Source organism: Elgaria multicarinata, chromosome 9 (assembly GCF_023053635.1).
Source record: "Elgaria multicarinata webbii isolate HBS135686 ecotype San Diego chromosome 9, rElgMul1.1.pri, whole genome shotgun sequence".
NCBI lineage: Eukaryota > Metazoa > Chordata > Lepidosauria > Squamata > Anguidae > Elgaria > Elgaria multicarinata.
Genome location: NC_086179.1, coordinates 98,282,452 through 98,307,107, shown reverse-complemented (window position 1 = coordinate 98,307,107; position 24,656 = coordinate 98,282,452). Strand labels below are relative to the sequence as shown.

General features: G+C 45.0%; 1 protein-coding gene across 2 annotated transcripts in view; it reads right to left on the bottom strand.

Annotated features, from left to right (window-relative positions):
• The window catches only part of VWF (von Willebrand factor), a 250,378-nt gene that overhangs the window by 90,056 nt on the left and 135,666 nt on the right, over positions 1–24,656 (bottom strand). For both annotated transcript variants that reach the window (XM_063134384.1, XM_063134386.1), the window contains exons 34-37: positions 20,938–21,115; positions 14,372–14,592; positions 8,376–8,568; positions 3,877–4,218 (exon numbers count right to left, since the gene is read on the bottom strand). In XM_063134384.1, coding sequence (XP_062990454.1) covers positions 3,877–4,218; positions 8,376–8,568; positions 14,372–14,592; positions 20,938–21,115 — 934 coding nt within the window. The remainder of the gene's footprint in view (positions 1–3,876; positions 4,219–8,375; positions 8,569–14,371; positions 14,593–20,937; positions 21,116–24,656) is intronic.

The following is a 24,656-nucleotide window of genomic DNA, read 5'->3' as shown; positions in this document are numbered from 1 at the left end:
GAGAGCAGGAGGAAGTCCGTGTGCATGACACTGGATTCCACCACCACCACCACCACCACCACCACCACCACCACCCAAACTTTTTAAAGGTAAGAACGCTCTTCACACTTTCCTTCTAAGTGAAAAGGGGTCAGAACAGTGGGGTAATGGGTGAGTTCATGGTAGACATACTAAGTCACCACATAAAAGTAATACCAGAAGGGAACAGCTAGCTCAAAGTACATTCAAATTTTATAATGCAGATTCTGAGTGGAGGCAAACAATCCTTTTTAAAAGTGTTGAAAATGAATAGAGAGACACTTCCCATGGGGCACATACACTCTTTTGACCCACTTGGGCCAAACAGGTTTTTGAAAAAAGAGTATAAGAACCTTACAGCATCAAAGGTGCTTTCAACAGATGCCCACGGGACGTCTACAAGCAGTGTCTCTTCTTTGACCTTAGCAACAATCCAGTTATTCAGAGGTAGGTATACTTTCATGAAGTTGCCTAGCTAGCACCATTCTAGGGAGAGCGTGAGATAAGTGTCTACATCACAACTAGCAATCCGTCTTTCAAACTGACTTCAGCTCTCTAAGAAACAATCACACCTGCCTCCAGCCATGGAAGCAGAGTTGGTGGCAAATGATCACCTATGTTGGGCTGGAGGGCTGCTGCAGAGCCTGAGAGTGTTTGTTTGTCCCGCCCACTCCTACAGGTACTAAAGGGACCAGGGTGCTGGAGGTGCGACCCTGAGGCTCTCCGCCGTGGGCAAGAAACCATGCAAGAGGAACTGCCTCGTCGCAAATAAAGACTCCGGAGTGTGCTTTGCGATCAGCAAACTTGGCTATGAGGAGGAGAGGAGTGAACATCCATAATATACAAACAAACAAGTCCCTGCTTGGAGGGAAGGGAATCGGTTCATGTTTTATGCTGCTCTAGTTTAATATTTTAATATTTTTAATATCTTAGCCAATATTTTAATATTTTTAATATCTTAGCTATTTTGACTATTACTCTTATTTTTTATTTTATCTTTTAACGGGGTACTCTTTCTCAGATTGCATATTGTTAGTATTGTTAGGGTGTGCGGCAGTTCAGATGAAATGGCAATGAAAGGTAGGAAAAGATGCAGATCTCTGAGCGAGCTGGTGCCTCAACCATCTTTCAAGCAGTCCAAAATCGATGACTTTCTGCCTTCCCAAAAACCTCAACCAAAAGAGACAGACTTTACTATTCCAGTCGCAAAGAGGTACTCTGCATTAGCTGAGGATAATAAGCCTCCTCCTAGAGCTGAAGATGTTTGCCGTTCTCCTCCTAAGGCTGAGGCTACTAAACCTGAGCCTTTTCCTTTTGATTTATCTTTTATGGAACTTTTGGCAAATCAGTGTTTTCTGGTGGCTAATACAACACAAAGTATTCATTCCCAATTAAGAAAAATACTGAGGTTATTAAACCATTTAGTCTCTCTTGCCTTAAGTGGAAGTTTAGATTCTGGGAATCGTATTGCTTTCAACCAACCCCCCCAGTATTAGTGAAGAAAACTACTTCTTCAGCCCAATCTAAATCACCTGCTGATTGTATCCTCAAAGAAAGTAAGGAGCAACCTTTAGGGGGCACAGAACATGATCTGGTTTTACAGACATACCAGGCTGTCCTAAAGATTATGCCCTTTAATGGAGGTATGCCATGCTGGGCCTCAGTGCAGATGGTCAAACATCATCTAAGGCAGCTGTTGGGAGTTAGATTTATTGATTTGAGAGCTGTTGAATTGCTCCCTTCTTTACCAACATACACCAGAGTTCTTCTCAGTTTCAGCAAACCAGATATTCCTACTCTTCTAATTAGAAAAAGGTTTTTGCTTAACTCATTTGGTATTTCTCCTACAAGAGTCTTTAAAGATCTATCCCTAAAGCCTCTCTTTCCTAACAGGAGACATAGTGGTGTTATAAGAGGTTCTGGGATCAACTTAAAAACTAAGGGTGCTAGTTGCAAAAGATCAAACTAAGGATCACCTATGAGGTGGAACCATGCATGTCTTTCCTAGGAAAGTCAGCTAAAATGAACAAGAGAGTTTAGCATCTGCCCTATAAGAAAAGGTTAAATGATGGGATGGATATGATAGAGATTACTAAAATTACAACTAGGGTAGACAGAATGGGTAAAAACATTTGTCCCTCCCTCATAATGCTAGAATCACTCGATTCAGATGATTGGCAGTTGATGCAGGGCAGGTAAAAGGAAGGTTTTCTTCATACAATGCAGAAAGGAATTCACTACCACAATATTGAATGACAGCCACTAGCCTAGACAGGTTTTTTCAAGGATTTGCACAGTTGGTAAACAAGAGCAATTAACCAGGATGGCTCAAAAGAACCTCCATGTTCCGATGCAATATTGCTCTGAATATCCAATGATGGGAAGAAACAGCAGGAAAAGGGCTGCTGCCTTCATGCCCTGCTTAAAAACTTACAGAAGTGTTTGTATGGTTATTGTTGGAAAACAGTATTCTGAACTAAATGGACTATGGTCTGACTCAGCAAAGGCAATTCTTAACCTTGACACAAACTGTATCAAGTTTTTAGCTGCTACTTTCACAAAGCCTTTGATTAAAAACCAAAAATAATTAGCAGTTGAATGGATAATAGAACTAAAGGGCAGAAATTTTATAGAGTATAATGTAGAATCATAGAATCATAGAATAGCACAGTTGGAAGGGGCCTACAAGGCCATCGGGTCCAACCCCCTGCTCAATGCAGGAATCCACCCTAAAGTATCCCTGACAGATGCTTGTCCAGCTGCCTCTTGAAGGCCTCTAGTGTGGGAGAGCCCACAACCTCCCTAGGTAACTGGTTCCATTGCCATACTGCTCTAACAGTCAGGAAGTTTTTTCCTGATGTCCAGCTGGAATCTGGCTTCCTGTAACTTGAGCCCGTTATTCCGTGTCCTGCACTCTGGGAGGATCAAAAAGAGATCCTGGCCCTCCTCTGTGTGACAACCTTTTAAGTGTTTGAAGAGTGCGATCATGTCTCCCCTCAATCTTCTCTTCTCCAGGCTAAACATGCCCAGTTCTTTCAGTCTCTCTTCATAGGGCTTTGTTTCCAGACGCCTGATCATCCTGGTTGCCCTCCTCTGAACACGCTCCAGCTTGTCTGCGTCCTTCTTGAATTATGGAGCCCAGAACTGGACGCAATACTCTGGATGAGGCCTAACCAGGGCCGAATAGAGAGGAACTAGTACCTCACGTGATTTGGAAGCTATACTTCTATTAATGCAGCCCAAAATAGCATTTGCCTTTCTTGCAGCCATATTGCACTGTTGGCTCATATTCAGCTTGTGATCTACAACAATTCCAAGATCTTTCTCGTTTGTAGTATTGCTGAGCCAAGTATCCCCCATCTTGTAACTGTGCATTTGGTTTCTATTTCCTAGATGTAGAACGGCATTTATCCCTATTAAATTTAATTGTTGTTTTCAGCCCAGCGCTCCAGCCTATCAAGATCATTTTAAAGTTTATTTCTGTCTTCCAGGGTATTAGCTATCCCACCCGATTTTGTGTCATCGGCAGATTTGATAAGCGTTCCCTGCACCTCCTCGTCCAAATCATTAATAAAAATGTTGAAGAGCACTGGGCCCAGGACTGCGGTACGCCCACTCGTTACCTCCCCCCAGTTTGAGAAGGTACCGTTGATAAGCACTCTTTGAGTCCAATTCTGTAGCCAACTGTGAATCCACTGTGGTTTTTGTATAGTCCAACCCCTCTCCCCCCAATGGTCATCCTGCCATTTTGCTCAAGATTGAAATATTGAAATATTGTGTAAGGAAATGTGAGGCAATACAAGGACTGAGTTGGATTATTGAAGTTTACATTGCTATAACAAGCAGTAAAATCCTTACCACAGAACTCTGGAGATCTCCATTCTATGCAGATGCCATGGGTCCTGCAAAGGTGGACATAGGCTGATATAATCTCACATACTTCATCGCCATAGCAGTTGTTTTCTTCACATGTTGCATAGAACATGTTTGGAGGAATGATTTGGTGGCATTCATAAAACTGAGGGGACAGCAAAATGCTGCACTTGGTGGTGGCATTTTCAACACAATTGTTATGTCTGCTTACTTCACAGACCTTCCCTGGTTGCTTAATCGTCCATTCTTGGATGAAGGTACTGCTGTCAGATGCAATAGAGCCATCCTTTAATACCAAGTCATTGCCCCTGTTTTGATCACAAATCCCTAAGGGAGAGAGACAGAAGAGTAATGTACAATATTTCATCATTAAAATTAGTTATCTCAAACAGAATATTATGCTTAGAGATGTGCAAAATGCTTGCTATTCTTACCAAAACCATTTTAGCTTCTTCTAAAAGTTCTTATTAGATGTGCCACGTGAGCAAGACTTTCCAAATTTTCCTTGAATTTCACATCAGATAAAATTTGTTAACAAGAGAAATTCTGGAGAAGTGCTAATTATTTTTATTTTATTTATATTTATATAAATAAAATAATAAAATCCATAAGTGGTTGCACTGAAAGACATGCTTTACCTGGACCAGTTCCCCCAAATTTACTTTGAGTTCTGCTTTAGACAAGTAAAAAGTGCTGGGAATAGCAAGTGCTGATTTATGCTGACTCAGAGTCTCAAAGAAGCACTGAGACTTGGGGGCTGTCTTTACAGGGCTGCGTTGGTGCCGGCTCCCTCTAAAACCCTGTGGTTTTCCTCTCCAGCGGTGGTGTCAGGTAATCCCGATGCTGAAGAGGGAGAGCAGGATTTCTGTGTACTGGAGCTGCAGCCCCCTTCCTGGTGGAGGCAACTAATCGCAAGTCACCTTCCACCAGGGACCGCCCCTGGATTGGCCCCAGAGTGACATCAGATGACGGCAGACAGCAACTTTGAGGGAAAACCCCACAGTGGCTGCATTGTATAACTGACGCAGCGCAGATTTGCTGCCAGCATGGGGCTTTTCCTTCGGGTATAGAAAGCCCCCTGGGATCAAGCTCGATGTAATGATAATCACACAGATCAGAATAGCACTGTGGTGGAAGGGTGGCTTTAAGTGTTCAGCAGTGCCTTGGTTCCAATCCAAATCACGCCCTGCAGATGCTATTTGCACTGGGAGGAAAGCTCCTCCAGCTGTTACTACCAGCCACAGGGGATCTGGATTCAGATGATGGCAGGAAGAAAGAGTCAAAGCCTGTCCCCCTCCATTCCATAGTGCATATAACATATAACCTCTAGTTTTTATCATTATGTACAGAATCATAGAATCATGGTTTGTCCCTTCCTCCATTTGGAATCAATCCTGCTGTTACCTGCATAGTGCTGCCCTTTCATTGGCCTATCCCCTCCCCATTCTGGGTTCCCTTTCTTGGTCACATAAAAATGGGACAGCTTTTTTTATAACACAGAGAATCTTTTATACCAAATGTTTTACCACCTTCTGATGTGCAGAGTGTTTTACTATATCCCATTTACCCTCCTAACAGCTATTTGCACGAGTTATTACAAATCCCATTCTTCATGTGGGGAGCTGGGATTGTGATGAGGATAGACAAATTGGTCTGTGCTTGCATTTTTTTCCAAGCACAAGTCCATTCTGTTTTGTTTCCCCATCAGTTTGCAATGTTTGTGTGCATTTTCTTGTGGACAAAAATTTGTACACATTTTTGTGTACATTTCCCTAATAGGCACATTTTTGCAAGCAGTTTCCCCCAATAAATGCCTTTTTGTACACTATCTTCCATAATGTATGCATTTTTGTAGGCATTTCTTCCCAAAGATCAGCACTGTAAAATTCAGAGAAATATGAAAATGGAAGGATAGCTGCATTCTGGTTCGTCTATTAGTTTGGGAAGTGAGAATTAAGTCAGTTCTTATTAAAATGCAAAGCAAACAAATTTCTTCCCTATCCCTAACAATGCCTAAAGAATCCATAGAATGGTTTGGCATTAGAACCCAGCTCTTGAGCCAAACACAGACACCATTTCTATATTCTGTCCTCTAGACCAAATAAGCACAATTCAATGAGAACTGAAAGAGGCGACGGGTTCCACCTTTCCCCTTCTCGAAATATGGGTGATCATGTTGTCCACCTTACTTGAATCGTTCAAGCATCACAGCATGTGAGCATGCTGTAGGAAATGATCACAACTTCCTCCACCTACCACATTTTACATTTCTTTCTCGTTCTATAGGTTTCCAGCCCACCAGAGGAAGTATCTCTTGGGAGTCTACCCATCCCATCTCATCCCACTCCATTTAACTATACTTGAAAGGTTGTCACACAGAGGAGGGCCAGGATCTCTTCTCGATCCTCCCAGAGTGCAGGACACGGAATAATGGGCTGAAGTTAAAGGAAGCCAGATTCCAGCTGGACATCAGGAAAAACTTCCTGACTGTTAGAGCAGTACGACAATGGAATCAGTTACCTAGGGAGGTTGTGGGCTCTCCCACACTAGAGGCCTTCAAGAGGCAGCTGGACAGCCATCTGTCAGGGATGCTTTAGGGTGGATTCCTGCATTGAGCAGGGGGTTGGACTTGATGGCCTTGTAGTCCCCTTCCAACTCTGCTATTCTATGATTCTATGATATGAGAATTTTTAAGAAATCAATCAGCTCTGTAAGCAATGAACATATCTTGTGGCAAGAGAGGTTTATTGCAATTTGTTACATTATTATAGCCCTTGAATATAGTTAGTTCATAATGTTAGTTTCTTCGAAGAAAATAGTGCTGAACTGAAATGTTCTCAGAAAGGGTTTTCTCTGAGAAGAAATAAGCCACGGTGGAGAAAGGTGGGAAGAAAACTGGCATGACATTTTCAAGTGTTTGGGGGATCAGGGCATTACTAGGGGCCTGTCTTACCAGGGCATTGCTGCTGAGGGTGGGAAATCCCCAGGCCAGCAGCGAGAGCAGGGGGTTTCTGGCCATCCGAATACTGGAGCGCGCTCTCCCCCGCCCTCTGCCCGGGCTTCTGGCGACCAATCACTGGTAGCCATCTGCCCCGGAACACCCCCTAGATCGACTATGGAACGAGGTCACACGGTAGAAGGGCCATAGCGACCTCACTTTGAAGAAAAAGGTGGAGGTAAGTCCCTGACTTTTTAAAGCGCAGCTTTGAGGGGAAGCCCTGCAGTGGCCGTACATCAGTGGCTGTGTTATATAACCAACACAGCACCCGTTTGTGACCACCATGGGGCTTTGAAGACGTACAGACAGACCCCAGGAAATTAGGAGCAGCCTTGCCTTTTCCCCCAATAAAAGACCATCTTCCTTGTACTTAGTTGCTCCAATGCCACAAGTGGCAATGGAGCTGGAATGAATGGCAGCCAGTGGGGCTGCCATCGTCTCCTCTGATGTAGCTGTTGTGCCAGTAAGGGGGTGTTTGTTTATTTATTTATTTATTTATTTTATTACATTTATATACCGCCCCATAGCCGAAGCTCTCTGGGCGGTTTACAAAAGTTAAAAACAGTAAACACTAAAAGTATACAAAATTTAAAAACATAAAAACAACAATATAAAAACAACAGTATCCATTTAAAAACAACAGTTCTGGGGGGTCTGTTAAAAAACAAACTTAGCGTTGCTAAATGATGTCAAATACCTGGGAGAAGAGAAAAGTCTTGACCTGGCGCCTAAAAGATAACTGTTGGTGCCTGGCGAGCCTCATCGGGGAGATCATTCCACAGTCGGGGGGCCACCACCGAAAATGCCCTCATCGGGTTGTGAGGGGGGTGGGGGGAATGGCACCTTGCTGGCTGCCAATCCTTGTAACTTGGTTGCTGCCTGTGACAGTGGAGCAACTGAGTTCAAGAAAGAAGACTTTTGTTGGGGGGCGGGGGAGAAGGCAACGCCACTGCTACTTCTGTGGTAAGCCCCCTCACATCTGAAAATTCTGAGAACTTCCCCCAGTCTCTGAAAAGAACATGAAAATGCCCCCCCACCCCCGGCAGCCTTTTGTAATCTGAGAATAGGCCTTAACAGTGGGGAGGTGTCTGCAGTTCAGCTTTACGTTGAACTTTATGTGACTTACTTCGCAGTAGACGTGCATGGGATTGCACTGAAAGAACATTTATCTGATCCCTACAGATGTTAACTCGGTTTTATTTAATTCGGTACAGGTACTGCTGTAACTCCTTCAGAATAAAAATACTGCAAAATAAAGTCCTTGCTCTGCCTTTGCCTCTCTCCATCATCAACTGGAGAAGAGTCACATTTGACACTTAGCAGCAAAGTATATATTACACCGCTAAAAAGTCATTATAAAACTCTAAAATTATTTTAAACTTATTACCTCCCTATATAAGAAAAATATAGTTATTAAACTACAAGAAGCCTAATTAATTGCCAAACAATCAAAAGTAACACTTCAGTTGTAAATTTTCTAACATACCACAAAGGCCATATGTTTTAGAAGCAAAACTCTTTGGGCTGAGCTGCAAAATAAACTCATTGTTGCTTGGAGTGAAGGAGAGGATATGCCCCAGATGAGAGAATCTGACTTCATTCATGACTGCTCCATAGACATTAACTTCAACATCACCATCATCATAAGGAATAGTTACTGGTTGGCCATTCACAACAACCTGTTTGGAAAAGTTGAGAACAACTTTATTATCAATTGATCAGCAAATACAAACGAGCAAGCAAGCAAAAAAACCCACACAAAAGGGCAACAGCTAAGCCCATAAATAGGAAACAACAGGAATCTGAAGATTCAGCTAAAATCACACTTAGGCTGAGAACACAGTTCACAAGAAGATGCTCTCATGGAAATTAGTCTGTCAACATCTAAACAGATAGCTAAACAAAAAACCCGTGTACAGAGCTTTTTACTTCTGAACTTCAGGTGCTGTGGTCAGTTGTTTCATGCATTGATTTTGAGTGTCTAGGCATCTGGATGGTGGCTGATGGAAATAGAATGCTGAATGAGATGGACCCTTGGTCTGATCCAGCACAACCTTAAGACTGTCTGCAGGGCCAGGGCCAGGCTTTTTTGCGCCCTAGGCAAGGTGAGCTGCTTTCACCACCACCCCACCGTATCCCACACACACACACACGCTCCACGTGGCCCACTCACCCCGGGGCCAGGGACGGGGCTTACCGTTGGCAGGCAGGTGGCTGCCGGCCCCCCGATCCGGCCCGAGGCGAGCGAGCTGGGCAGCAGGAGCGCTACGCGCGGTGCCCGACTCCTCTGGCCGCCCGGACGCGGTAGCGGAGTTTCATTGAGGGGCGTCGAGGCAGGCTGCTGCCCTTCGCCTCCATCCTCCGGGTTGGAGCGGCAAGCGGGAGGCTGGCCACATGGCCGGGTGGAGGGAAGGGCGGGCGGCGGGGGGGAGGGGAAGGAGGAGGAAGCAATCACGCTGGGCGAAGGAGCCGCCGGCGCCGAGCAGGTAAGCGGCGCGCTGCGGGCTGTCACCCCTCTCCGCCAGGTGGCTCCACGTTCTGATGTCCGGCGCGTGCCGGAAGTCAGAACGTGGAGCTGCCCGCCCCCGCCCCCCAGTGTCCCAGGTTGGCTTCAGCTGCTGGGCGGGCGCCCAGCTGAAGCCAAGCCAGGGACCCTGGGGAGCAGGGCGAACGGCACACCCGGAAGCTGCCCTCACTCTGCCAGAGCGGCTCCGGGAGTGGGAGGGCGACTTCTGGGGGCGCCAAACTTGGCGCTCTAGGCGGCAGCCTAAGTGGCCTTTATGGAAGCACCGGCCCTGACTGTCTGACCCAAACAACTGGCCCCATTCTGTGGTCAAGAGCCAACTCTTGGTTTTACCACTTTTAAAGTGTCTACTGGTTTTAGCTTGATTAATGGTTTATATTGTTGTAAAATTTTATCTGTACACTACCCTGGATACAAATGTTTTAATAAAGAAATAAAGAAATAATAAAGTCAATGCCCAAATAAAAAGGTCTTTCACATTGCCTCAGATTATAGCATGCATACTTTGTTCCCAGTAACAGAATCAAATGGTGAATGGGGTATGTGAACATACAGTTCATAAGAACATACAAAGATCCATGCTGAATCAGACCAAGGGTCCATCCAGTCCAGCACTCAGTGGCCCAGCAGCTGTCAGCCATGGATCATAGAATCATAGAATCATAGAATAGCAGAGTTGGAAGGGGCCTACAAGGCCATCGAGTCCAACCCCCTGCTCAATGCAGGAATCCACCGTAAAGCATCCCTGACAGATGGTTGTCCAGCTGCCTCTTGAAGGCCTCTAGTGTGGGAGAGCCCACAACCTCCCTAGGTAACTGGTTCCACCGTCGCACTGCTCTAACAGTCAGGAAGTTTTTCCTGATGTCCAGCCGGAATCTGGCTTCCTTTAACTTGAGCCCATTATTCCGTGTCCTGCACTCTGGGAGGATCGAGAAGAGATCCTGGCCCTCCTCTGTGTGACAACCTTTTAAGTATTTGAAGAATGCTATCATGTCTCCCCTCAATCTTCTTTTCTCCAGGCTAAACATGCCCAGTTCTTTCAGTCTCTCTTCATAGGGCTTTGTTTCTAGACCTCTGATCATCCTGGTTGCCCTCTTCTGAACACGCTCCAGCTTGTCTGCGTCCTTCTTGAATTGTGGAGCCCAGAACTGGACACAATACTCTAGATGAGGCCTAACCAGGGCCGAATAGAGAGGAACCAGTACCTCACATGATTTGGAAGCTATACTTCTATTAATGCAGCCCAAAATAGCATTGGCCTTTCTTGCAGCCATATCGCACTGTTGGCTCATATTCAGCTTGCGATCTACAACAATTCCAAGATCTTTCTCGTTTGTAGTATTGCTGAGCCAAGTATCCCCCATCTTGTAACTGTGCATTTGGTTTCTATTCCCTAAATGTAGAACTTGGCATTTATCCTTATTAAATTTCATTCTGTTGTTTTCAGCCCAGCACTCCAGCCTATCAAGATCACTTTGAAGTTTGTTTCTGTCTTCCAGGGTATTAGCTATCCCACCCAATTTGGTGTCATCTGCAAATTTGATCAGCGTTCCCTGCACCTCCTCGTCCAAATCATTAATAAAAATGTTGAAGAGCACTGGGCCCAGGACTGAGCCCTGTAGCACCCCACTCGTTGCCTCTCCCCAGTTTGAGAAGGTTCCATTGATAAGTACTCTTTGAGTCCGATTCTGTAGCCAGCTGTGAATCCACCTAACAGTTGTTCCATCTAGCCCACTTTTAGCTAGTTTGTTAATCAGAATGTCATGTGGTACTTTGTCAAAAGCTTTGCTGAAGTCAAGATATATGACGTCCCACAGTCCACAAGGAAGGTTATCCTATCAAAAAATGAGATCAAATTAGTCTGACAGGATTTGTTCTTGACAAATCCATGTTGGCTTCTAGTAATCACTGCATTGATTTCAAGGTGTTCACAGATTGTCTTCTTTATAATCTGCTCCAGAATTTTCCCAGGGATGGATGTCAGACTGACTGGTCTGTAGTTCCCAGGTTCCTCCTTTTTTCCCTTTTTGAAGATAGGGACAACGTTAGCCCTCCTCCAGTCGTCCGGCACCTCACCCGTCTTCCATGATTTTGCAAAGATAATAGACAAAGGTTCTGAGAGTTCTTCTGCTAGCTCCTTCATTACTCTAGGATGCAGTTCATCGGGCCCTGGAGATTTAAACTCATTCAAGGAAATTAGGTGTTCTATGACCATTTGTTTATCAATCTCAAACTGCAATCCTGCCCCCTCAACTTCTGCTTCACTTTTTCCAGGGGGGTCAAAGACCCGCTTTTGGGAGAAGGCCGAGGCAAAGTAGGAATTGAGCACTTCACCCTTTTCTTTGTCGTCCGTTATCAATTTGCCATCCCCGTTAAGCAGTTGGACCACCATTTCTTTCCTCTGTCTTTTACTACTCACGTATCTGAAGAAAGCCTTTTTATTGCTTTTAGCATCCCTGGCTAATCTCAGCTCATTCACAGCTTTAGCCTTTCTGACGCCATTTCGGCACTTCTGCGCCACTTGTCTGTACTCTTCTTTTGTAGCCTGGCCTTCCTTCCACTTCCTATATGTATCCCTTTTTGTTTTCAGGTCATCTCTAAGCTTTTTGTGGAGCCACATTGGTTTCCTCTGTTGTCTTCTACCTTTTCTCCTTGTTGGAATTGTTTGTAACCTTTTTTAAATACTCCCACCCATCCTGCACTCCTTTTCTCATTAGGCTCCCTTGCCACGGGACCTTACTTATTATAGTTCTGAGTTTATTAAAATCAGCTTTCCTAAAATCCAGAGTACGTGTATGGCTACTCTCGACTTTTGTCTCCTTCATAATCAATAGTTCAAGTATGACGTGGTCACTTTCCCCCAGAGTTCCCGTAACTGCCACTTTATCCACTAAGTCATCCCTATTGGTCAATAACAAGTCAAGGATTGCCGATCCTCTAGTTCCTTCCACCACTTTCTGTAGGAGAAAGTTATCACCCGTACATGTCAGGAATTTCTTGGAAGGGCCGTTTTTGGCAGTAATGGTCTCCCAACAGATATCAGGGTAATTGAAGTCCCCCATCACTACTACATCACACTTCCTTGAAACACTGGCAATTTGTTTCTCAAAAGTTTCATCCTCGTCTTCTCCTTGATTGGGTGGTCGGTAGTAGAATCCGATTATTATATTCTTTTTATTCCTAGCCCCATTAATTTTAATCCAGATGCTCTCGACGGGGCTCCCAGTCTCATCCGCCTGTATTTCTGTGCAGGGATAGGTATTTTTAACATATAGTGCAACTCCACCTCCATTTCTATTTCTTCTGTTCTTTTTGAACAAGTTATATCCTTCAATTGCTATATTCCAGTCATGGGAGTCATCCCACCAAGTTTCAGTTATACCTATCAAGTCGTATTTGCCTTCATGTAATAAGAGTTCAAGTTCGTTCTGTTTGTTTCCCATGGTCTGGGCATTAGTATATAGACATCGAAAACCATGTGTTTTACAGTCTGGCTTTGTTCCTACATTGTTGCAGACACTATTTTGGGACACTGTTGGAGCTGTTCTCTGTACTGTGGTGCATTGGCCTTCATCCATTGTTGCCTCAAAATTTACGTCTCCCGCCCCCGTAAGATTCAGTTTAAAGCCCTCCTGATGAAGTTCTTCATGCTGTGGCCGAACTCATTCTTTCCAGCCCTTGTGAGGTGCAACCCATCCCTTGCCAGCAGTCCATGTTCCAAGTAGCGTAGCCCGTGGTCCCAGAATCCAAAACTCTCACGACGGCACCACCTTCGAAGCCAGTCATTCATCCGGAGTATTTTTCTTTCCCTTTCTAATCCTCTTCCAAGAACCGGGAGGATGGATGAGAAAACTACCTGGGCCCCAAAGTTCTTCAGTTTCCTTCCCAGAACTTCAAAGTCTGAAATGATTTCTTAGTAGCTCTGCTTGGCGACATCATTTGTTCCCACATGGATGAGAACCCACAAGCAGGACTCCTGTCCATTTCCCCCAACAATTGGTGTTTATAGGCTTACTGCCTCTGATACTGGAGGTAGCACATAGCCATCAGGACTAATTGCCATGGATAGCCTTCTCCTCCAGGAATTTCTCCAACCCCCTTTTAAAGCCATCCAAATTGGTGTCCATCACTATATCCTGTGGTAAGAGCTCCACTCCTCCCTAACTGATAGGAAGTTTAAGGGGCAGCTGCCACAGGGACTCTGTCCTCATGAGATGACAGCAGTCAGGGCTGGTCAGCCCAGACTCCACTGGGCCCTGAGCATAGTGTTGCTGAAGGCCCCCCATGAAGCCCCCTGCCTGTTCTGCCTGTTCTGACAAAGACACCCACCTGCCAACCCCAGCCCCTTGCCCACTGACCTGCCATTGCCAATTGCCCCACCCACCTCCTGATGCTGAGACCCCAGAACACCTACCCACACAGCCCCTGTTTTGGGCACCCACCCACCTAATGGCATTGCTGCCCCTAAACACCCACCCCCTTACCACAGCCCTTTCTCTACCCACCTACTCACTGCAGCTGATGCCCCCCACCTGCCAGCCATCACAGCCTGCACACCACCATGCCCCTCTCCTACCTGCAGCTGCTCCAGCCACCCAACCCCACTACTGTCCAACCATTTTCTTCCCATGGCTCCTGCTGCTGCTCTGGCTGGCCCATGCACAATATTTTGTTTAACTTGGGTTTTGAGTTTCAACAATTTGAACCAACTAGACACTTCCATTGGTGGAGAACTCAGCCAATAAGTGCAGAGGAGAGACATAAAGACTGCTCTGTGCCTTCATCGGCTGTGTCCCTACCCCCAAAGGCAGTTTCTGATTGGTTCAGATCACTGCTACACAAAATGTAAATTTTAAAATGTTTCTTAACATTTAACAGCCACCAAATCGGCAAGTTAAAACCAAAGCTAGCTATCTTTTCACTTGCCCTACCATAATATTTCTGTTGCATTGGCTTACCATCATGTTGCTATAGAGTTGCACAGACAAGTCCTTGTGTGTGACCTCAATGGCATTCATGCAGTTGAGTCTTGGGGTTGAACTGCAGGGCCCATTGTGAAGAACCACTGCAACATCATGTTCTTTGTCTTCAAACAATGTGTAGGAGCAATTGCCTGTGAGTTTAAAGTCCAGCCCATCAAAGGTGACAATATGAGTGGTCGAGCTTCTCATGCACGTGCCTGTAAAGAGGTAGTTAAACAAAAGATGACCACCAGAGGACCAGATTATTTTGTTAAGTATATGTCTTTCATAGATGCTGTAAGGCAGCCTCCCCCAACTTGGGCTCTCTAGATTTTTTTACTACAATTCCTATCATCCTCAATCACCTGCCATACTGGCAGGGCCTGATGCAGGTTGCAGTTCAGAAGGCTGTTGTAAGGAAAAAGGAGAAGTAAAGCAGTGGGACACTGACCCAGTTCATAGAATCATAGAATCATAGAATAGCAGAGTTGGAAGGGGCCTACAAGGCCATCGAGTCCAACCCCCTGCTCAATGCAGGAATCCACCGTAAAGCATCCCTGACAGATGGTTGTCCAGCTGCCTCTTGAATGCCTCTAGTGTGGGAGAGCCCACAACCTCCCTAGGTAGCTGATTCCATTGTCGCACTGCTCTAACAGTCAGGAAGTTTTTCCTGATGTCCAGCCGGAATCTGGCTTCCTTTAACTTGAGCCCGTTATTCCGTGTCCTGCACTCTGGGAGGATCAAGAAGAGATCCTGGCCCTCCTCTGTGTGACAACCTTTTAAGTATTTGAAGAGTGCTATCATGTCTCCCCTCAATCTTCTCTTCTCCAGGCTAAACATGCCCAGTTCTTTCAGTCTCTCTTCATAGGGCTTTGTTTCTAGACCTCTGATCATCCTGGTTGCCCTCTTCTGAACACGCTCCAGCTTGTCTGCATCCTTCTTGAATTGTGGAGCCCAGAACTGGACGCAATAGTCTAGATGAGGCCTAACCAGGGCCGAATAGAGAGGAACCAGTACCTCACGTGATTTGGAAGCTATACTTCTATTAATGCAGCCCAAAATAGCATTTGCCTTTCTTGCAGCCATATCGCACTGTTGGCTCATATTCAGCTTGTGATCTACAACAATTCCAAGATCTTTCTCGTTTGTAGTATTGCTGAGCCAAGTGTCCCCCATCTTGTAACTGTGCAATTGGTTTCTATTCCCTAAATGTAGAACTTGGCATTTATCCCTATTAAATTTCATTCTGTTGTTTTCAGCCCAGCACTCCAGCCTATCAAGATCACTTTGAAGTTTGTTTCTGTCTTCCAGGGTATTAGCTATCCCACCCAATTTGGTGTCATCTGCAAATTTGATCAGCGTTCCCTACACCTCCTCGTCCAAATCATTAATAAAAATGTTGAAGAGCACTGGGCCCAGGACTGAGCCCTGCGGCACCCCACTCGTTGCCTCTCCCCAGTTTGAGAAGGTTCCATTGATAAGTACTCTTTGAGTCCGATTCTGTAGCCAACTGTGGATCCACCTAATAGTTGTTCCATCTAGCCCACTTTTAGCTAGTTTGTTAATCAGAATGTCATGTGGTACTTTGTCAAAAGCTTTGCTGAAGTCAAGATATATGACGTCCACAGCATTCCCACAGTCCACAAGGGAGGTTATCCTATCAAAAAATGAGATCAAATTAGTCTGACAGGATTTGTTCCTGACAAATCCATGTTGGCTTCTAGTAATCACTGCATTGGTTTCAACGTGTTTACAGATTGACTTCTTTATAATCTGCTCCAGAATTTTCCCAGGGATGGATGTCAGACTGACTGGTCTGTAGTTCCCAGGTTCCTCCTTTTTGAAGATAGGGACAACGTTAGCCCTCCTCCAGTCATCCGGCACCTCACCCGTCTTCCATGATTTTGCAAAGATAATAGACAAAGGTTCTGAGAGTTCTTCCGCTAGCTCCTTCATTACTCTTGGATGCAGTTCATCGGGCCCTGGAGATTTGAACTCATTCAAGGAAATTAGGTGTTCTTTGACCATTTGTTTATCAATCTCAAACTGCAATCCTGCCCCCTCAACTTCTGCTTCACTTTTTCCAGGGGGGGCATAGACCCGCTTTTGGGAGAAGACCGAGGCAAAGTAGGAATTGAGCACTTCAGCCTTTTCTTTGTCATCTGTTATCAATTTGCCATCCTCATTAAGCAGTTGAACCACCATTTCTTTCCTCTGTCTTTTACTACTCACATATCTGAAGAAAGCCTTTTTATTGCTTTTAGCATCCCTCGCTAATCTCAGCTCATTCACAGCTTTAGCCTTCCTGACGCCATTTCGGCACTTCTGCGCCACTTGTCTGTACTCTTCTTTTGTAGCCTGGCCTTCCTTCCACTTCCTATATGTATCCCTTTTTGTTTTCAGTTCATCAATAAGCTTTTTGTGGAGCCACATTGGTTTCCTCTGTTGTCTTCTATCTTTTCTCCTTGTTGGAATTGTTTGTAACTGTGCCTTTAAAATTTCATTTTTTAGATACTCCCACCCATCCTGCACTCCTTTTCTCTTTAGGCTCCCTTGCCACGGGACCTTACTTATTATAGTTCTGAGTTTATTAAAATCAGCTTTCCTAAAATCCAGAGTACGTGTATGGCTACGCTCGACTTTTGTCTCCTTCATAATCAAGAATTCAAGTATGACGTGGTCACTTTCCCCCAGAGTTCCCGTAACTGCCACTTTATCCACTAAGTCATCCCTATTGGTCAATAACAAGTCAAGGATTGCCGATCCTCTAGTTCCTTCGACCACTTTCTGTAGGAGAAAGTTATCACCCATACATGTCAGGAATTTCTTGGAAGGGCCGCTTTTGGCAGTAATGGTCTCCCAACAGATATCAGGGTAATTGAAGTCCCCCATCACTACTACATCACACTTCCTTGAAACACTGGTAATTTGTTTCTCAAAAGTTTCGTCCTCGTCTTCTCCTTGATTGGGTGGTCGGTAGTAGACTCCGATTATCATATTCTTTTTATTCCTAGCCCCATTTATTTTAATCCAGACGCTCTCGACGGGGCTATTCACATGATTTAATAAGCCACCATGGCTTGTTTTAGTTGGTGGCATGTGCTAGTCATCTTTTCCATCATGACCCATCCAGGCGCAACATGTCATGTTGCCCAACCTGGATGGCAAGACCTACTGGAGGGTTAAACGACACTCAAATGACCCATGGGCTGGTAGGGTATATAAGGGTTGTTTAATCCTCCAACAAGCAATGCTTGTTGGACAACACAATAAACCTCAACCAGGCAGTGATTATGTTAATCTCACCCAGCATGCACTGCAGCTCACAACAAGCCATGGTGGCTCATTTAAGCCACAGTGGCTTGTTTTGATTGTGCAAACCAGGTCAATGTCTTGAAAGATGTATGCAACCTTGGGGTTTTTGTTTTGTTTTGTGTTATGATATTACTTGTCATAGAAATCCCAAAGAACCAAGTCATAAGAAATAGAAGGTCTTTGAAAAAGGAAGCAACATGCCAACGTGCCTTTTAAAAAATCAGCTTTTGCCTTCCAAATTTATTCTGGTATAAGATTTCCTGGACACTGTCCACTTCATCAGAAGCACCAGGTACTAACCTCAAAGTGGCAGATTTATATACACATGCTGGGGGCAGGGGATGTAAACTATGTGACCAGAGGGAATTGAAATTTTAAAAAAGTACAGATAGTGATTAATACTTAAGAGTTGCCATTCACAAAATGATAAGTGAAAACACGGACAATGATGAGCAGATTAACACATGTAAATCTTCATGGGAAGGAGCGCAGTTGAGGGTTTCCAGGCATCACCGCCGCCAAGCCCGCCCACCTGAGCACTTACGAGGCCAGTCCAGGGGCGCCTGGGAGCATCTGCACCCCTTCTTCTCTGGTTAGTGGGGGTTTCATGAGAAAATGGGACTTACATGTGTGTGTTTTGTTTTGGTTAGCTGTAAATGCAAAGGATTGCATTTACAGCCAACTCGGGGGGACAAGGTGGGGAGGAACGGGGTGCTCCCTCCCTGGTGGGATTTCCAAACCCCCCTTTAAATTTTATTTATTTTCCCTTAACAAGGCTCTGCAGAGGTGCAGAGCCTTGCTCCAATCTAAAAAAGTCAGGGTAAGTCCCCGACTTCTTTAGTTCAGAGCTTCAGGGCTTTGCCCCTGGGTTGATTCGGAGGCATGTACAGAAGCCCTGGGTCAGAGGAAGCTAGAACATCAAGGAGATCGATGATGCCAATGTGCCACAGGCTGTCAGATTTGCACACTGAAGCCTAGAGATGCACCGGAATGTTATAGGTCTCTTTAGACTGCACAGCGAATCATTTGTTGTTTTCTGAACAGCCACTGGGGGAGCAGGAAGAGGATTTCACAGGTTTAAACTTCAAATTTAAAAAATGCTTACATCTGCGTAAGTTTTAAAGATAAAGACATCAAAATTGGCACAGTTATAGATATTAAGGAGAGCTTTAAGCATACAAAATTTTAATCAGATTGGGTTATGCGTTGATTTTTTATGACTTTTTACATTCCTCCCCCTTAACCCCTTTCCTGGTATGCAAAGGATCTTAGGAGCGTTGCCGCCCGGGGTGTGATTTAGCTAACAACAACAGCATTACACTGTATGGGACAATTCGAGGGAAACAGGTACGTGGGATGAAGCTATAAGAGAATGCCATGATCTGAAATTAAATGTACAATCCAACAGAATTCATAAGCATCCCTATATGTAACCCCCACTGCCCTCTGTTTCTCTGCTCCAAATTTCCCCCTCCCAAAGGAGATTTCCCTTTTCTAAAAATGCAATTGGATTTCTCTTACATGTGCTTGTTTATAATGTGCATTAACCCCAAAGACAAAGGGAAGACATTTCTAGTTGGCTTGCTCCATGTGTTTATCTCCAATTATCTCACAGAATTATAGAATAGAACAGTTGAAAGGGTCCTATAAGGCCATTGAGTCCAACTCCCTGCTCAATGCAGGAATCCACCCTAAAGCATACTTGACAGATGGTTGTCCAGCTGCCTCCTGAATGCCTCTAGTGTGGGATAGCCCACAACCTGCCTAGGTAACTGGTTCCATTGTCATACTGCTCTAACAGTCAGGAAATTTTTCCTGATGTCCAGCTGGAATCTGGCTTCCTGTAACTTAAGCCCGTTATTCTGTGTCCTGCACTCTGAGAGGATCAATAAGAGATCCTGGCCCTCCTCTGTGTGACAACCTTTTAAGTATTTGAAGAGTGCTATCATGTCTCCACTCAATCTTCTCCAGGCTAAACATGCCCAGTTCTTTCAGTCTCTCTTCATAGGGCTTTGTTTCCAGACCCCTGATCATCCTGGTTGCCCTCCTCTGAACATGCTCCAGGTTGTCTGCGTCCTTCTTGAATTGTGGTGCCCAGAACTGGACGCAATACTCTAGATGAGGCCTAACCACGGCCGAATAGAGAGGAACCAGTACCTCAAGCGATTTGGAAGCTATATTTCTATTAATGCAGCCCAAAATAGCATTTGCCTTTCTTGCAGCCATATCACACTGTTGGCTCATATTCAGCTTGTGATCTACAACAATTGCAAGATCCTTCTCATTTGTAGTATTGCTGAGCCAAGTGTCCCCCATCTTGTAACTGTGCATTTGGTTTCTATTTCCTAAATGTAGAACTTCGCATTTATCCCTATTAAATTTCATTCTGTTGTTTTCTAGCCCAGCACTCCGGCCTATCAAAATCACTTCAAAGTTTGTTCCTGTCTTCCAGGGTATTAGCTATCCTACTCAATTTTGTGTCATCTGCAAACTTGATAAGTTTCCCTGTACCTCCTTGTCCAAATCATTAATAAAAATGTTGAAGAGCATTGGGCCCAGGACTGAGCCCTACGGCACCCCACTCATTGCCTCTCCCCAGTTTGAGACAGCACCATTGATAAGTACTCTTTGAGTCCGATTCTGTAGCCAGCTGTGAATCCATCTAATAGTTGTTCCATTTAGCCCACTTAGTTTTGCTGAAGTCAAGATATATGACATCCACAACATTCCCACAGTCCACAAGGGAGGTTGCCATATCAAAAAATGAGATCAAATTAGTCTGACAGGATTTGTTCCTGACAAATCCCTGTTGGCTTCTAGTAATCACTGCATTGTTTTCAAGGTGCTTACAGACTGACTTCTCTTTCCTTAGCTGCTAATTTTCCTCACACCTTTCTCTCCCAACTGCAAGGGAAAACTAGCTACTAAGAAGGGGAATAACTCAAGATAAACCACAGACAAAGAAAGCTGTCAGGTGGCTTTCCCTATGTGTTTGATGGTGATCCCTTCCACCTTTTCTTGCTAGGTGCCAGGGAGCCTTCTTAACAAGTTCCTAACAGGTAAAGCCGGGCTGCTCCTCTCCTGTTGAGTGTAATATGTTGCCTGGTGTTAAATTTTAAGTACGAATCAGCTGAAGCCCTTCTGATTGTTCCTTAAATTACCCTAGCTCAACCCACCAAGCAGCATTTTTTATTTGAATTTATAATCACACTTGAAGGAGGGCGATACGTGATAGAACATATACTTACATGGACACACCCACCGGCAACCACAAGTTTCTTCCGTTCTGATAGCAGGAAAATTGTTGCGACATGTTGGCCTGGGCATCTTCTCACAATTAATCAGGTGGCTCTCCAGAATTGTACGGCCACCTGGTAAGCATATCACAGTGTGACACTCATCTGACAATGTCCATTTGTCACCAGGCTGTGCAAAATGACATAATGAAAATAGGATTCAGCATTTGTTTTAAAAAATATCAAAGATCATTCAGTTGGTGGTTGCTGTTTAGTGGCCACAGAAAGCAATATGTTAGGGTTCTTTTATGGGTGTGAAAATATTAACCCTTGCATAACTCTCATAAAAATATACACAAATGTGCGTTGGGTACATTTTATTACCTCAGCCAGTTTCCAGTGTATCCTAGAGTGGTAAAATGCCCAATCACCAGGAATGTGTCTGTGGTGGCAGAACTCAGAAGTATGTTTTAAACTCAAACTATTAGAAAAGTATCATAACTGTCAAAGTAAAATAATAGGTAAAATATTTATTATTACTAAAAACTAATATTGTGGGTCTCGTGGGGTATTTCACTAACCGCCTCCTGCCCCTGCAGCAACAAAGCTGAAACTACATCCTCCATAGAAATGCCTTGATTGCATGACCCTTCCTCCTTGAAAAAAGGAGGGCTAGAATCTTGCAAGCAGGGCCTCTGCTATGCTGGGTGTCTGTAAGCAGTGCCCGATTCAAACTAAGCCCGACTGTGGAATGATCTCCCCGATGAGGCTCGCCTGGCGCCAACATTGTTATCTTTTCGGCGCCAGGTCAAGACTTTTCTCTTCTCCCAGGCATTTTAACAGCATTTAACAACGTTAAGTTTGTTTTTAATGGACCCCAGAATTGTTGTTTTTAAATGGATACTCTTGTTTTTATACTGTTTTTATGTTTTTTAATTTTTTGTATACTTTTAATGTTTACTATTTTTAATTGTTGTAAACCGCCCAGAGAGCTTTGGCTGTGGGGTGGTATATAAATGTAATAAAAATAAATAAATAAATAAATAATAAATAATTGCTTTAATGGAAGGCAAGCTCATTCATCCACCATGCAATGATATCATCCCATCACCAAACATATGAATAGAGGCTTGGGGTGTCATCAGACAAGTGTTTTATTGCACACTCATTACTGAGCATTCATGGATTTTCACGGGCCCCTCTCATGATGTTGGCGCCTGCCTCCCGCGCACTCTCCAGCCCTTTCTAGCCCCAGTAAGTCCGTATTATTTTTGAAGATGGAAGTTGCTACTATCTCCTGCTCTGTGCAGCAAAAATGATGCAACAATGACAAGTCCTGATTGGGCCACGTGCACTTTTTACTTCCCCTTTCCTCTCCCTGAGAGAAAGAGGAAGTATCGAGCAACAAAATCAGCAGAGGAGAAGCAACGATAGGCAAGCATGATTTCCTCCCATCTGATGGAGCTCTAAAAGCTCTATCCGAAGAGCATTTTATTGCATGCTCCTTACTGGGCACTCACGGGGTTTGCTCAGGTCCCTCCCATGACGTTGCGGCCCTTGCGCCCCTTCTGGCCTTCCTTGCGCGACAAAAAAACCCTCATTAAGTTCAATGTTTTTTTAAACTTGGAATTGCTGCTCTCTCCTGCTGTGTGAAGAAGAAGCAGCGCCATTAGAACAGCAGACTCCATGGGCCTCATGCTGGTTCTGTACTTCCTCTTTTGAAAGAGGAAGTAACTGAGGAATGAAAACACGGGCGGAGAAGCAAAGGTAGGGAGCGTGTTAACCCCTGGTGTGATCGAGCTTTCAGTTCCCTCCAGACCTTCCTAAGTGCTCTGTAGACTTACAACCAGGTGTGACCATGATAGTTATTCAAAATAAGCTCAACTGTAGAACTCAAGAAAGTATATTAGGTGACCATGTATCAGGATAGACCTACTATAATTCATAGTCTAATACTTAGCAATATCGGCTACAGAAAACTTGCTGTCTAGAGGCATTTGCCCCATTCCCACCCATTGGCTCTGAGGTCTGAGATATCATTAGGACTAGTACAAAGCTGCCAGACCTATAGTCATAAATGCTGAGAGTAGACATTCAATATGAATGCATTTCCCCTTTATGATCTCTGTAGGTTGCTAGGAAATGTATAGAGCTTTTTTTTCTGAGTAACTCCTTCTAAAGGTTTCCTTGAGATTTGTTGGTTTTTTAAAGAAAATGTTTAGTTATACATAAAGCTATAAAAGTAGAAGCATCAGGATCTTTTTCTAAGTACCAAGAAATATGAAGATAGCAAAAACTTTCTTTCTCAACTCACTGAAGTGAAGCAAGCAACTAAAAAGATTTATATACAGCTCTATGATATACAATGATGTTTTGTTTAAGTATTACATGTCTCATTCGTAAGACACCAATGCTCTGAAGAAGTGTGTAACAGAAATTAAACATATTTTCCATTTAAAAAAAAATCAATTAAAGAGTCAATCAAAGCAGATGCGTTTCCCAGCATGCCAGAAAAGAACACAGGAAAACTTCCTCTCACAAGAGGAATATTAATTTACCTATTTGGATTTAGTCACTTATTCCCTGACTAAGAACTTTTAACCTCAAAGGCATTTTACCTCAAATGAGCTCAGAACTCACTCCGCAACCAACCCAATCCCACCAGATTAGTGCCATATGGAGATGCTCTCGAAGACATGTAGCTGCCCAGCACTTTCTCTTCCAGAAATATCCATATGTGGGGTTCTATAGTTCCATGGAAATATGTTCTATAACAATAATGGACAACTTCGTACTTGGCGGCAAGGGAGCACGATGAATATATGAAGCTACTTTATAATAGGCCACCAGTGAGGGAGGAAGCAGCAGCCAGGCACCTCTCCACCGTGCCTGGGTCCAGCTCCAGCTGAGAGCCCCCTCCCTCCTGCTACCAACTGTCTCTGGAGAGGCCACCAGTGAGGGAGGATGCAGCAGCCAGGCACCTCTCCACCGTGCCTGGGTCCAGCTCCAGCTGAGAGCACCCCTCCCTCCTGCTACCAACTGTCTCTGGAGAGGCCACCAGTGAGGGAGGAAAGCAGCCAGGCACCTCTCCACCATGCCTGGGTCCAGCTCCAGCTGAGAGCCCCCTCCCTCCTGCTACCAACTGTCTCTGGAGAGGCCACCAGTGAGGGAGGATGCAGCAGCCAGGCACCTCTCCACCGTGCCTGGGTCCAGCTCCAGCTGAGAGCACCCCTCCCTCCTGCTACCAACTGTCTCTGGAGAGGCCACCAGTGAGGGAGGAAAGCAGCCAGGCACCTCTCCACCGTGCCTGGGTCCAGCTCCAGCTGAGAGCCCCCTCCCTCCTGCTACCAACTGTCTCTGGAGAGGCCACCAGTGAGGGAGGAAGCAGCAGCCAGGCACCTCTCCACCATGCCTGGGTCCAGCTCCAGCTGAGAGCCCCCTCCCTCCTGCTACCAACTGTCTCTGGAGAGGCCACCAGTGAGGGAGGATGCAGCAGCCAGGCACCTCTCCACCGTGCCTGGGTCCAGCTCCAGCTGAGAGCACCCCTCCCTCCTGCTACCAACTGTCTCTGGAGAGGCCACCAGTGAGGGAGGAAAGCAGCCAGGCACCTCTCCACCGTGCCTGGGTCCAGCTCCAGCTGAGAGCCCCCTCCCTCCTGCTACCAACTGTCTCTGGAGAGGCCACCAGTGAGGGAGGAAAGCAGCCAGGCACCTCTCCACCGTGCCTGGGTC